This window comes from Ambystoma mexicanum, chromosome 3q (assembly GCF_040938575.1).
Source record: "Ambystoma mexicanum isolate Mex_15411 chromosome 3q, UKY_AmexF1_1, whole genome shotgun sequence".
Taxonomy (NCBI): domain Eukaryota; kingdom Metazoa; phylum Chordata; class Amphibia; order Caudata; family Ambystomatidae; genus Ambystoma; species Ambystoma mexicanum.
This window is the reverse complement of record NC_090926.1, coordinates 269,636,475-269,649,965: the sequence shown is the minus strand read 5'-3', so window position 1 is coordinate 269,649,965 and position 13,491 is coordinate 269,636,475. Positions and strand designations below refer to the sequence as shown.

General features: G+C 44.4%; 1 protein-coding gene across 1 annotated transcript in view; it reads right to left on the bottom strand.

Annotated features, from left to right (window-relative positions):
- Positions 1 to 10,764: 10,764 nt before the first annotated feature.
- Positions 10,765 to 13,491, bottom strand: part of CS (citrate synthase) — a 257,651-nt gene continuing 254,924 nt past the window's right edge. The window contains exon 11 of the mRNA XM_069653742.1: positions 10,765 to 12,420. Within this exon, the coding sequence (XP_069509843.1) occupies positions 12,247 to 12,420 (174 nt within the window). The 3' untranslated portion in view covers positions 10,765 to 12,246. The remainder of the gene's footprint in view (positions 12,421 to 13,491) is intronic.

Here is a 13,491-nt window from a genome sequence, read left to right as displayed (position 1 = left end):
CCTGGACTTAATTGGTGGCCCTGCCCCCCTCCACTCGGAAGTCCTCTTAACCACGGTGGCGCGCGCATTAAGTATGCGCTCTATGTAGCGCCTTTTGCTGGCTCGCTGAGAGCGGCGTGTTACTCCATTCCCTTTCTCCTACCATTGCATTCCCTATTTAACTACGTTACAAACTGAACACACCAGGGCGCTGCCTCACACTGAAAGAATTAATGATCACCTTTAATGTTTGTTTAGTATTCCAAACCGTTTCATGATGCCGTGTTAATTCTTTGTTAACCATAAGCACAGGCACCAGAAGCTACCTATATTCCTTTATACAACTCAGATATTTACGTCTAATCTCACAATTGGATGGCGACTGGGCTGCGCAGTCGTAATATGGACATAGTAGCTCCACCAATTACAAGCACGAGTATTGATTCAATGCTTTGTGCAGGAAAATCCTGCTATGTCTAGCCGACTCCATCGGCACCTCCTTTGCTAGACTTAGTGACCCCTTCTATCCATCTACCTTCTATGCGCAATGCCCTAATACATACAGCGCCTGCTTTAAAAATTAATGCTGAAATCGAGGGAAAAACAAACGCGTGAATTTGAGAATCTTTTAAAGATAGTACGAGTAAAATGGTAAGTCTTGATTCAAAAGTGAGAAAATCAATTGGGATGTTTACTCCATTAGTCTCATGCTCCCCGGAATGGAGACATCACCCCAGTAAGCAACTATTCAAGACTCCAGTCGAGTCTATTCATACAAACGAGGAAACTGACATAAATAAAGAATCATTTCCCCTAGATGCTGAGCTCTCCCCCGAGTCCAGTCACCCTCAAAAGACCCATTCTGACTATGAAGATTCCATGCACTCTTCTCAATAGGACATTATAGAGGGCGAGAGCCCTGCATACGTTCCCAGTCATAATCAAAATACTTGATCTCTTAGATAAGGGACATGATCTCTCTCACTTAGAACTGCGTGAAATAAAATCCACAATGAGACAGATGTGTTCAAAAATGGATCGTAGCGAAGGTTTTATAATGGGAAATAATGATTAATAAACAGGAATTTGAAAAAAAAAATCAGATCCATATCAACCATCGATCCAGTGATCATAAGGCATCCCAATGTAATTTCCTACCTAGTGAAGAGGATACAATTATGCCATGTGCAGCCCCATCCACTCTAATTCCACCTCCCATGAAATCAAATTCTTGTGTGTGTCCGGTCACGGTGGAGTTGGAAAATTTGAGAACGGCCATAGGCGAGTTAAAAGCGGCCTTTCATGCAACCACTCCGTCTTCTCAAGATAACGTTGACTCTCCGGATAGTCCCTCAATACTATTAAAAGCTATGGAAAACCAAAAGAACGAGGAGCAGATTCCTTGTGAACCTGAAGCAAATAATGGGTTTCCTCTCGAGACGTGCCAAAAGAATTCATTTGCGTGCAGTAAAACGCTACGCAAAGAGGCAAAAGGAGGCACTTCAGAATAAAAATACAGCTCACTTTTCAACTGAGTGCTACACAAACACTCAAATTGTGTTCTAAAACTAAATAAACCAAAGCTGATGTGTGAATTACCGCTAAAAGCAATAAAATCGAATCTAAGTGCTTACTTTCCAGTAAGTGGAAGAAGTTGCACTTCACACGACCCTCAGCGAAGTGAATTGAGCCCTCAAATTCCATCACTTAAAGTGCCTGTGGACACTTCAGTTCAAAGTCCGCAAGCGAAAAAAAACATACAGTGCAGTCTGCACAACAGACCTAAAGAAGAGTCATCAATGGAAGAAGTAAAGTCCAATTTTTACCAGATGAAGCAGTGATGTTGAAATCGTTGGAGAAAAAAGCTAATTCTGATACCCCCAGTTTACGTCCAACTATCGTGAATGCATTCTACTTGACTTTTCATGGGGCAAGTTTTTCTAGGTCGCTTCCCCCGACGGATACAACACGTCCAAAAAATGACGCTGTGAACCAATTCTAGCAGCCTTGAGAAAAGCAATTGAAAATGGGGAAATCACTCCTGAGGCGATTGCAAAGTTCCTTCCATCTAAAAGTTCATTGCACCCATTAACAGATATTCCCCCACTTAACACTCCAAATGTATCTGAGTATTGTGAATATACTAAGAAACGTGTTCCTAGATACTCATACATTGAGACTTTCCCTTGCCAACACTACAGAAAGAAGTATATGTGGTTTAAATTAAATTTGCTTCATACACGAGAAAGGACAAATCATTGGAATAAGGATATTGACCATAAAGCGATAGAAAAATGTTTTTACCCGTGTGTAGAACAAACTGAAACGTTAAAAAATACATCTGATTTTATATTGTCCCCATTTTAGAATTAGGAGATCTAATCTATTAACAAAATTTTGAGCATTGTGAAGAAACTCTCTGGGGAAGAATGATGGCTGGGGAATACAAACCCCCACTATATGCCCTTCTGCAGCTTTGTGATTACATTGAAAGTGAAATAAGCCTATATGAGACCAAATGATACCTTTTACTTTTATAAATGGGATTTTATGATTCTTAATTTGATGTCTTAATTAGCTACAGTCTGTTGCGCCCGAGTTAGAATCAGGTACAAACATGTCTGTCAGTATTTTAAAATTTGCTAAAGGTGTATATAGTCGAATTTATTGATATGAGCACATGAATTCATTGAAGTAAGATGTTCTTACTGTTTCGTTTATGTGATGTGTATTTGTAATAATTGCTTTTTTTGTAAAGGTCCAAGTTTTCTTGAACCAAACACAAATAGAAAAAAAAACAATCCTCTACTGGCCATGTCGATGTGTGGGGTGTATTCCAAGAGATCCCGCGCTATACCTTTTGCCTGCCGAAGCCCAGCTTTAAAGGAGTCATTGTCTGTCAAGGGGTAGGTCCTGCCTGAAATCACCCCATCTCCCTCGCTAACATTGCATCCGCATTGGCTTGCCTGAGGTGCAGGCATGAATTGAGGTAAACCTTCCAACCAAACGCTTCTAAGAGCTTGTTCCCCCAGGCTAAACAACTCAAAGATGGAGCTGCTGACGAACTGGAGGGTTTGGAATAAAGAGGATGCTGTGAATACCGAAGAATGCAGTTTCTGGGGGGCTGAAAGCAGCACAGAGTCACTCTCTAATTGCCTAAAGCGTGCCTATAATCGCATATTGGTCTGTGGGCTGGAGTGTGGTTTTTGCCACACTTTTGCCGAACAGGACTATGTCCTTTTGGAGGGGGAATGCCAGATCTATTAGACGCCCTTAGCGATCGAATTTCTGCAAGGACACCCGGGCTCCTGTTGTGCTTGCTCGGGGTGAGGCACCCCTAAAAACTCCAGCCTTCCAATCGATTGTGGAAGGATTTGTCTGAGGCAGAAGCATCTTCCTCATCATCATCATCTGTATTAGTAGAATTAGCTCCTTGCCCAGGCTCCTGTCCACTCTGCGTGACATCCATTTGAGACGTAGCCGATACAGAGTCCTGCGTGGACCACAGTGGAAGTGGTGTTAGTGAAGGGTGGTAGGTGGTAGAGGAGGTGGCAGAGGCTGCATCAGAGGCACCTGAAGTGGAGCAGGTAATGGAGGCTGTCGAGCTAACATTGAGCAATAACCTCCTCAATAAGCCCCTTTAGAGTCCCGACATTTGCTGGAACTTGAAGCCTAGAAATCTGTCCTCACAGGCTGCTCGAGTAACCTGTGGATTTGTCGCTGTTGTGAGCCAATCGGATGAGCTGGGTCTTCCATGCTGAAGCCTCGACTGCTCACCTTGAAGCAGAGATGGGGAAGGATATCCCTGAAGCTGTGCTGAGTAGGAGTATCCCTGAGGAGGCCTGCAAGACGAGTGAGGAGACTGCTACCTTCCGGCTTGTGTTGCCCATTCTAAGGGTGATGATGAGCATGACATGCGAGATTGACTGAGCTTAAACTACCTGCAGTATGACTAGCTGCCATGTGTGCATACTGTTATGGTTCCACGGTCTCATGCCGGTATTCGGGCTCTGCATCCCCGTGAACGCATGTCAGTTTCCCGACGAGCACACCGCTTTGTTGCACCGTTTTACAAACGTTGGCGTTACCTTGGAAACGCAGTGGCAATGCGCCGTTCCGTAAAACGTAATTCCATTGTATCACTTTGTACATCCATTAGGAGTCACGTGATAGGGTCAACTGATTGGAGTAGCAGGCTCTGTCTCCTGCGTTCGTTTAAAGCTCTCTGACATCCGGCAATAGCTGTGTCCAATTGCAGCTTGCTCACCACGTTGAGATCCTTTGCTTCTGGTAATCCTGCTTACAACCTCTTTAACTCCTGCCAGGTCAAAAAGACTTCTTCCACCTGCTGATCTTACTTACCTTGCAAGCCAATGCAGACTCGCGCCTACCTTCCACATACTGTTTTGGACTTCCTTGCCACGCTGTTGCTGACTTGCGCCTGCCTCACTGACTCCAGCCGCTTTCAGATTTGAACTATTCCTGCCATGCCGTTGCTGACTAGTTCCTTCCTCACTGACTCCTACTGCTTACTGTTGAGATTTCGTATCTTCAGGACCTTGTGCACTTTTGGGACGCTCTGCTGCCTTTGCACCACCTCGGAACTAGCACATCACTCGTGCTAACCGGGTTCAGAACCTTAGTAACCCTTCCCTGTTATTTTCTCCTTCGTTTTTGTTCATTTGGATTTACTACCTTCAACAGGCTTCATTCCTCATTTGACACTGGTAAGAAAACCGTTATTCCTTCCAAACGCCCATACCTTATTCATCGTATTCTTGGACCCCGAGGTCATTTAACCTTTATTTGCACTGGTAACCGGAGTCCTAAGTCAGCTACCTCCCTGCTTTTCTCTTAACACCCGAGAGAACAGGTCAATAAGTTGTATTCAAAGGGCAGTTAGATATCCTCCTGGTTAAACACCATTAACCTTTTGTTTTATTTCCTTTGCAGTCTGGTATCGCGGCAGCGGGTTCTCCCTGCTCCTTCATTTGATCTGCTCCTCTGCCTGTCCTTCCATACATCAGAGGGGTGCATCAAGAGAAAATTACCTCAAGTGAGGAAGCCTGGGTTAAGGAATAACCCAGGCTCTTCAATCAAAAAGGACTAACCAGGAGTCCAACACTCACCTGTTATTGTCCTTCGCATATTCCTCTGTTGGTCAGTAACTCATACATAAGTACTTCAGGATTGCGTGGGGAACTTTAGTCTGGCACAGTGTCCTTGTTGGTAGGCCTCTACGGGCCTTGGAATATTCTGAGTTCGAGCAGACTTCGGAGAATACTCCGGTAGGCTTTTCACACTCAGTCGATCGACTGGCAGTCTAGCTCATAACTGGCATAGGCGCCCCTCAGGCATATGCCTGGTTAAGTTTGACGGCCCCTCAGACGTACATGTGGTACTAGAGCTTTTACACCTCTGTGCCAGACCCGGAAGGACCACACGATCCCTCTGCACGTGCGCTATTAGCTCTAGAAGCCTCAGGCCTGGCACTAGGATCTGAATGACAACTCCCAGCCGAGGTACTCCCCACAAATTAATCCCCCTGCTGCAGTGCTTTAGAAAATGAAGGACTTACCTTTTCCTGTGATTTTGAAGACCTACTTGATGCGCTCGGGTGGCAACCTTGCAAATATGTTCCTATACCAGGCTAACCTGTTCTTCAGGGACCTAGGTGTCCAGGCACTGCAGGCTGTGCACGCATCCCACCAGTGATCGAGACTCCCAGGAACTCCAGACAGCGCATGGGGGTCTGATGCTGGGTTAGAGTGCACCTAGTAAAGCCTCACGTGACCGACATGCGCCTGGGGAGATGAAGAACCAGAGGGTGATGAAAAAGGGAAAAGCTCAGGGGAGCTGTGACATATTTTAAAAAAAAAAAAAAAGGAAAAATGTGCTTGCACCGTCACTGCTAGTTCCCATCTGCGCTGAAAAAGTGACTGAGTTGAGGAGCCAGAGGGCGGGGCTAGTGGCCTCTGCATACTATACCAAAATTTAAAGGTGGAAGCTCAATATTTTGCTGCCAAAGTGTTCCGGTTCCTGGGTACACCCCATACAAGATGGAGGAAAGGGGACAGGATATAGGAGTATCATGTTTCACACAATGACAAATTCAAGCAGCACCTTAAGTAAACCATTAAGTACGGAATATATGTGAATATTACCTTGTGTAGCAGGTTGGGATTTGCAGTCTTCCTTTACACAAACTTAATAGGAGGTTCTGGAACACCAAATTACATCCCGGTTGTGTTATATAAGTTAATGAGTTCGACAAGCGACATACACAGACCAGATTTCTTTTTACACTCCAATTCAGGCAACTACAAAAACATATCAGAGAAACAAATGCATTTTTTTTAGTTTTTGGAGATGAGCACTTTAGAAGCAGGAGATATTTTGTTCACAATTGACCCAAGAAATGTGTACACGTTAACTGTTTAAAGAACACATGTGGGCCTCCAAAACCACCATTAAGTCTACATTCTAGTTAACTGCAACACATTTCAGATGTAATTTTACCTGTGTTTTGATCCTAGAACTGTGTTCTCCAACTGGTTCATACCCATCCTCGAATCCCTCAAAATTCTCAACCACCACACAGAATGTATGTGGCGGACTGACCCGTCACCCATCCCCCCAGCCCCCCCCCCACCCCCCCCTTAGCAGAACCAACATAGCCAAGCAATTCAGGGCCTATAAAGTCAACTAAGGAAAGCCAAATGTTCTTTGTATGGTTCCCGAAACTCCAACGTCCTCAACCCCAGCAAAGAACTCAAGGTTTTGCTGAATTCAAGCCCCACCATTACCCCCCTACCTCCACTAACAAGCACTGTGCAATGCTCAGTCAGAACACTTCTTTAACATTGCCATCCAAAGGAACCTCGCCATCAGCTCAAGACTAGCATCGTTCCCTCCCCTGCCACCTGACCCTCTCCCCCTGTTCTAACCCCCTCACACCCTCTCTTCCAGTCCTTCTCTCACATCCAGAATTCATGAAACTTTTCTCCAGCAGCAGCACCGCCACCCCCCACCCCCAGGATCGCCCTGCCCCTCAAAACATCTCCACGTGCGCAGGCCGCATCACTAGATCAATAATCAACTCTTCAATAACCTCAGGCGTTTTTCCCCAGACTCATTCAAACCGTCTCATGTCACACCTTTACTCAAAAAGCCCTACCTGGCCTCCCTCCTTTCTTCCAACTACTGCCCAATCTGGAGCATTACATCACCAAACTCCTAGATCACACATTTGGGATGACATTAAAACAGCAGCAGACACAAGGATGCACTGCCCTCATCCTCCTTGACCTCTTGGCAACAGTTCACACCGTCAACCACACCACCTTCAGACTCCACTCCCTAGGCATCAGGGACTGTCTTAAGCTGTACCTCCTACTTCCTCTCCAACTGCTCTCAAATCAACATCCTCCCTGTCTCTCTGTCTCTGTGTCTCTCTCTCTCTCTCGGAGCACCCCTCTCCTCTTCAACCCTTAACAGAGTACCTTCCATGCGTTTATCCCCTCTCACAACCTTAGCTGCTACAATTAGGCAGACTAAGGTAATTTTCAAGATTCTAAACCCCCTTTCCTTCCCTCACGCAGACTTAGCCGCCTGCCTTACAGATATAGAGCACAGGATGATGGCCAATCACCGCCGCCGCCGCCGCCGCCGCCGCCGCCGCCGCCTCCTCCTCAATCCAGGCAAAACCAAAATCCTGATCTGTGGCAAGACTACACTCCTTCCCCAACTTGCCCCCTGACCACTGTGCCTATGCCCCTTGCCCCACAGCATCCACCTCAGCAAGAACCTAGGTTGCACCATTGGCTCAGACCATACTTTCTCTAGCCACATCAACGGTTGCTCAGGGGGATCTGCAACCATGCTCTTTGTATTTTTAGGTGGTGCCAGGATTCCCCATTTAAAAAGGTTTGTGAGGAAACTATTTGGAACTTTTAAGGTTAATCGATGATAGTGATGGAAACATCGAGATTCTCAAATATCCTTTTAGTGTTTGACTGTAGCCAGGCTGCTGCTTTGGATGTTTGGTTTTTAGTGAGGACATTATTTGGAGACACTCATTGTTCAAAGTGCAGTGTTGAAATTCATCTAGAATGGCCATTTTACGGCAAGTTTTGAATATTTGGAGCAGCATTCGTGTCGAGCAACCATAGACCATTGTAGTTCTATTCACTTTAGGGTTGATGCCCACATTAAAAAATGGCACTCTCCTCTACGCAGACACTCATCAGTGAACACTGAAACTTTGGGTTATTTCAGTTCTCATAACCATTTATGTGCATGTTTATTTCATTTGACAAACATGGCATAACATCCCTTACAGAACCTCCAGTGTAAATTCAGAACTTCCGGTACAACCCATACAGCTTTGGTGTGTGGATTTTTCTTGGCTACGATTTTATAAGTTTATGTATGTTAACTGTTCACATATGTATAGAATAGATTATAGAAAAAGTGACTATTGATAATTTTAGCCATTTTTGAAATGGTTTATACAGAACCCGATGTATTCATTCTTTTCAAGATGGCACGTGCCTTGGTGCCATTATGTCATCACGTTACCGATGTAATTGCATTAGTGAAGTTGCCTACAATTCAGCACAGTTTTGGCAGATGCGTTACTCAAGTTCAAACTTACAAAAGCACAGCATTTTCTTTAGGCAATATTTTTTGCCTTACAAAAGTTAAACTTCGTCATTGCGTGCTATAGACCCAGTTTTATCTGATAAGCACATTTTATACTACTTTTTGTATTTTTTCTAACATTGTGTCCTTGTTTTATATAATAGGCTTCTTTGAATTCGTTTAATACATAATTTGTTTTTACATATCACTGATCAAAATATTTTGGTTCATACAGTTGGAGGAAAATAGATCTACAGAATTTCAACGTGTATGTGCCTTTTGCTACATGCCTTTTTGCATTTATTACATTGTTTAAAACAAAAAAGTATTATGTTTGGGGACTCACTATAATTAACTATCATCCAGTATGCAGTTTGTTTTATTGATTTATGAAGCGCACCGAACCACGAGGTATCTGGGCGCATTAGAACAAGGTTACAGCTTAGAAAAATGACAAAGTTACAGGCAATGCATACAACATGTACAACGCAAGGAGAGTAGACAATACCTACCTGTGAGTTGTAACATTTTAATGTTTTCAGTGGTAGGCAGGTTTCTTTTTCCACATTCTTCTAAAAGAGTCGTCTTTATAAAGTACCAGTTATTTAGGGATTGTAAACGGGTTGCATTGCATATTTCACAGACGTTTCTCTGACGTTTCCATCTGGAAAGAATTGGATGTTGATGGTCTGACCTCTTATATAGCTATTGGTTCACATAAAGGTGTCAAAGCTAAACAAGAAGTGACGTCTGGAAGGTTTTGAATAAATCTTAACCTCTGGCATTGTTCTGGGCAACCCTCCAGACCATCGTTCTTCGCCTGCCTAACCATTACAAAAAGGGAAAGACCATATGCAAATCAGGCGTGGTCCCACCACAAAAGGGGCCGTCCAGCCCAAACTGCTTGGTCACATCCCTTCTGCACTTCACCACAAGCATCCCCAGACAGGTTTCAGCCTTGTTGGGCCTCATCGGTGAGCAGCTGGGGTCTCTAGGCCCAGCAGGCACAGGACCCACACCTGGGCATACCCGCGCCACTCGGGGTAGAAAGCAAAAAAAGACACCAAAAAAAGATGTTATGGCTGGAAGATTTCGAATAAAGTTGTCAACAACCAACTGATTAGAACAGCATTTTTCTCAATTGTTCAGATCGTGTTTTCATGAATTGAACTTGTACTTAACACCAAGGTTCAACTAGTACTTCAGAAGGATTTCCTTGGTTTTTCTCTGCTTACTGTGCTCTCCCGAGGTGCTTTTTGCGACACTGGAGTGAACCCGAATACATAATGGCCATCGCATTTTGATTGCTAAGTACACACGTAGTGCCCACTTTTATTCATTTTTTGGGTACGGAGGCCATGGGGCCGAGATGTGATGCAAGAACAAAAGACCAGGTGGAAACCTAGATTATGATGGATGAGTAAGGTATTGTGTTCTTTCCTTAACTGCAAGAGCTTTAGCATGGTCCGGATAGCTCCTAGGATGTTTTTTCAGAAGGCAGGGACATATCATGAGACGACATACTTCCTGTTCCCATCAAGTGCAACAGTTTCATGTCGAGCCTAGCAACGGCTAGGCTCCTGGAGGAGCGCTACCAACATCAGTTACAGAGTTTTGCAGTGAGGCAGGCAGGTGTGATAGCAGTGGTTGCCTTCTGGATAACACAGTCTTAAAGAGTATTCTGCTGGGATGAAAGCCAGTGCAGCTCCACTGCTACCAGAGTCTTTGTAGTTTTAGGTGGTGCCAGGATACCCCATTTAGTAGGTTCTTGAGGAAACTATTTGCAACATTTAAGGTTAGTCGATGAGTGATGGAATCAGTGAGGTCCTCAAATATCCTTTTAGTCTTTGGCTGTAGCCAGGCTGCTAGATGTTAGGTTTTTAATCATTTGGAAACACGCATTGTTCAAAGTGCAGTGTTTAAATTCGTCCAGAATGACCATCCTACTGTATGTTTTGAATATTTTCAACAGCATTTGATTTATGTCAGGCAACCATAGAGCATTGTAGTTCTATTCACTGCAGGGTTGATGCCCACATTTAAAAATGGCACTAAGCATTTGTGAATACTGAAACTGAGTTATTTCCGCCATTACAGAACCTCCTGTATGAATTCAGTACTCATTTCAAACAAAGACACAGCTTTTTGTTGTGTAAAGCAACACAATTATTAATAAAAACATTTATTGTAGGTTTACAGGACAACCTGAAGTCTGAAGTAGAACTGACATCCTTCGATTATTTATACAGTGCCTAGCTTGACGTCATGGGTTTAGAGCAAAGTAGTCCAACTAAAGAGACATGAGGGACAAAACAGTTCCAAAACATATCAAAGGAGTGTATTAACAGCAGTCCCCAGTCATAAAGAGGCTGCTCCAAATCAAAGCTCACCTGGTGGTGCCGTTAGCCATGTGACTGCACCAGAGTAGCCTGAATTTGGTAGGTGTTACGTTGAATAAAAAAAGATTGCAAATTGAAAAGGGGATGCTACAGCAGTGCTCTGGACAACTTTCCTCTCCCTCAGATGCATTTAAAAAGGTAAACCTTCAGTTTCTCAAATTGCCAAATCCAACTCATGACCTGCAGTACAAACCACCAACACTATCTATATGCAGGATTACTCCGTATAAAAATGGAGGCTTGAAAGGAAAAAAAGGGTTGGGTGTTAGAATATTAGACATGGGTTGATGCCATGCACCCATAACAAATCTCCATGCTCGTCTAGAGATAACGCCATATCCGGCTTGGCCTGAAAGGGAACTAAAACAGATGGGGAATGTCATCAGCATGAAGCCATGTTGGGATACCAATATATGTCCGAATGGTTGGGAATTGTGCATCTATCACTGAACAACTGCTAGAAAACCAACGGGTGTTTTTTCACCATCAGCTTCCGAATCTGAACCATGGCTCAGGTTAACGAGCAAAAGGAAAGTGGGGCAATGTACGAAATGCCACATGCTAGCTGTACAAATCCTATATTTAGAGCAAATACAAAATAAAATTCACAGGTTTTACTGCAAAACAGTTTAAAGGCAATAGTACATGTGCAGTCCTGCAGGAAACGGTGAAATGGAAAATTACTCAACCCACCCTCGACCCTGTATCATTTTCCTGTATAAAATATAGAAGATTAGTCAGGTTATTCTGTATGGGTGCAAGGGCAACTGGCGCATATCGGAACATATACAGCACAAGGTCACCATCCTTCATGTATTTAAAGGGGCAGTACCCGCCTTCAGGGGGCCACAATCTTTCCTTAGAAGACAACAAATAGAACAAAACAGATGCAAACCAGTCTGTGCCACAGTGTGGAATCTCACATGGCGCAGAGGGTTGGGGGGTACAAAATGCCCCCCTAACCCACTGCACAAGATGAGACCCACATTACTAAAATCAACATCAGGCTAAAATATCCCTGAGCAGCCTACAGGGCTGCAAGCTGAACGTCGGCATCATTTTTCCTTATTTACACCATAAATAACCCAAACCACTTTTGTTGTCGATGCTCAAGAGAAAGTAATTCAATGTTTTTAAAGCAGTCTTTAAAGGCCCTTCGAAGCGAAAGCTGTACTGTCTCTTTAAAGTTCTGTTGATGGCTGGTAACTATCCGCAAACTCTGCCATTAGCCAGACTTGGTGCTGCCGACAAGCTTCATGAGGCCGTCTGTGCTCATAGACTTGGGTCTTTCCAGCGGGAAGCCCAGCGCCCGGCTCCAGATGAGCTGTGCAAGAACACCCAGTGCCCGTGAGACGCCAAACAGGACAGTGTAGTAATTCATCTCCTTCATTCCATAATACTGTGAAGAAAGATCAACAGAAACAGATCAGACCCAGGCACAGACCATGGTAGGAGTGTAAAGGTGTGCCTGAATACAACACCCAAAGCCCAATCGCCAACAAGGTAGCCACCACGGGTTGCCCCACATTGGATCATTTAGGCACCACTGGCAGAAAAATAAGGAATTCATTCATAATAGGTGTGCTAAAGAAAGAAACATTAAACAAAACTAGACGTGCATTGTCTTTCCAATAATACAAGTAGAGCGTGCTGCATAGATCAGAAGTGAAGGCTATGTCCAGAACCGGTTGGTGAAAGGTCACACACTGCCTATTCTAGTATGCTGAAGGTCAGAGTGAGGTGGCAGAGCTGTGCAAGTGCCAGCACTGAAAAAACGGACAATGCTGGCCAAGGGTATGCTGCCGCAGAAGTGTGGTTTCAGAGCTTGAAAGCAGGGTGGTCTTGTGGATCAAAACCAAAATGAAATTATATGGTACGGGTCAAGATTAAGGTGCATTAGCAGACAGGCGTGTGGCTTTCCAGGAGGGCAGCAGCAGTAAGAATCAGTCCGATTTGACTTCAGGTCAGAACTTAGGTGCTGCCTGTGAAACTCCTTGCTGGAATAACATTGGGATTTGGATCAAGATAGAGTGGCAGTTGTAGAGCAGTGTTTGGGCCACAGGACAGCAAAACTAGAAGATTCTTCAAGCCAGGACTGGGATGTACTGACCGCTGTGTGTGTCTTTGTAAGGGGAGAACATGGAATGCTGCAGGTCAATATTGGGATGCACCGTCAAATGTGTATGTGCATCTCTACTAGACTAGAAAAGGGTTCTGGTTAGGACAGAGTTGCACTTCTAACTGTGCTCCCGAACTGTAAAAATACATTCTGGTAATGGTGGAGTGTCCGCGGCAGAGTGGTGTGTGGGTGTTCTTACTGGAATAGCCAGGATTCTAGCTAGGACGGAGATGCAATGACAGCAGTGCATTTTCTGGGGGGCCTCAAGACGGAAATATAAGTGCATGCTGTTCAGGACAGAGGTGTATCTAGTGAGCATAGTGCAGGGAGGAGCAGGGCAGGACCGGTTTC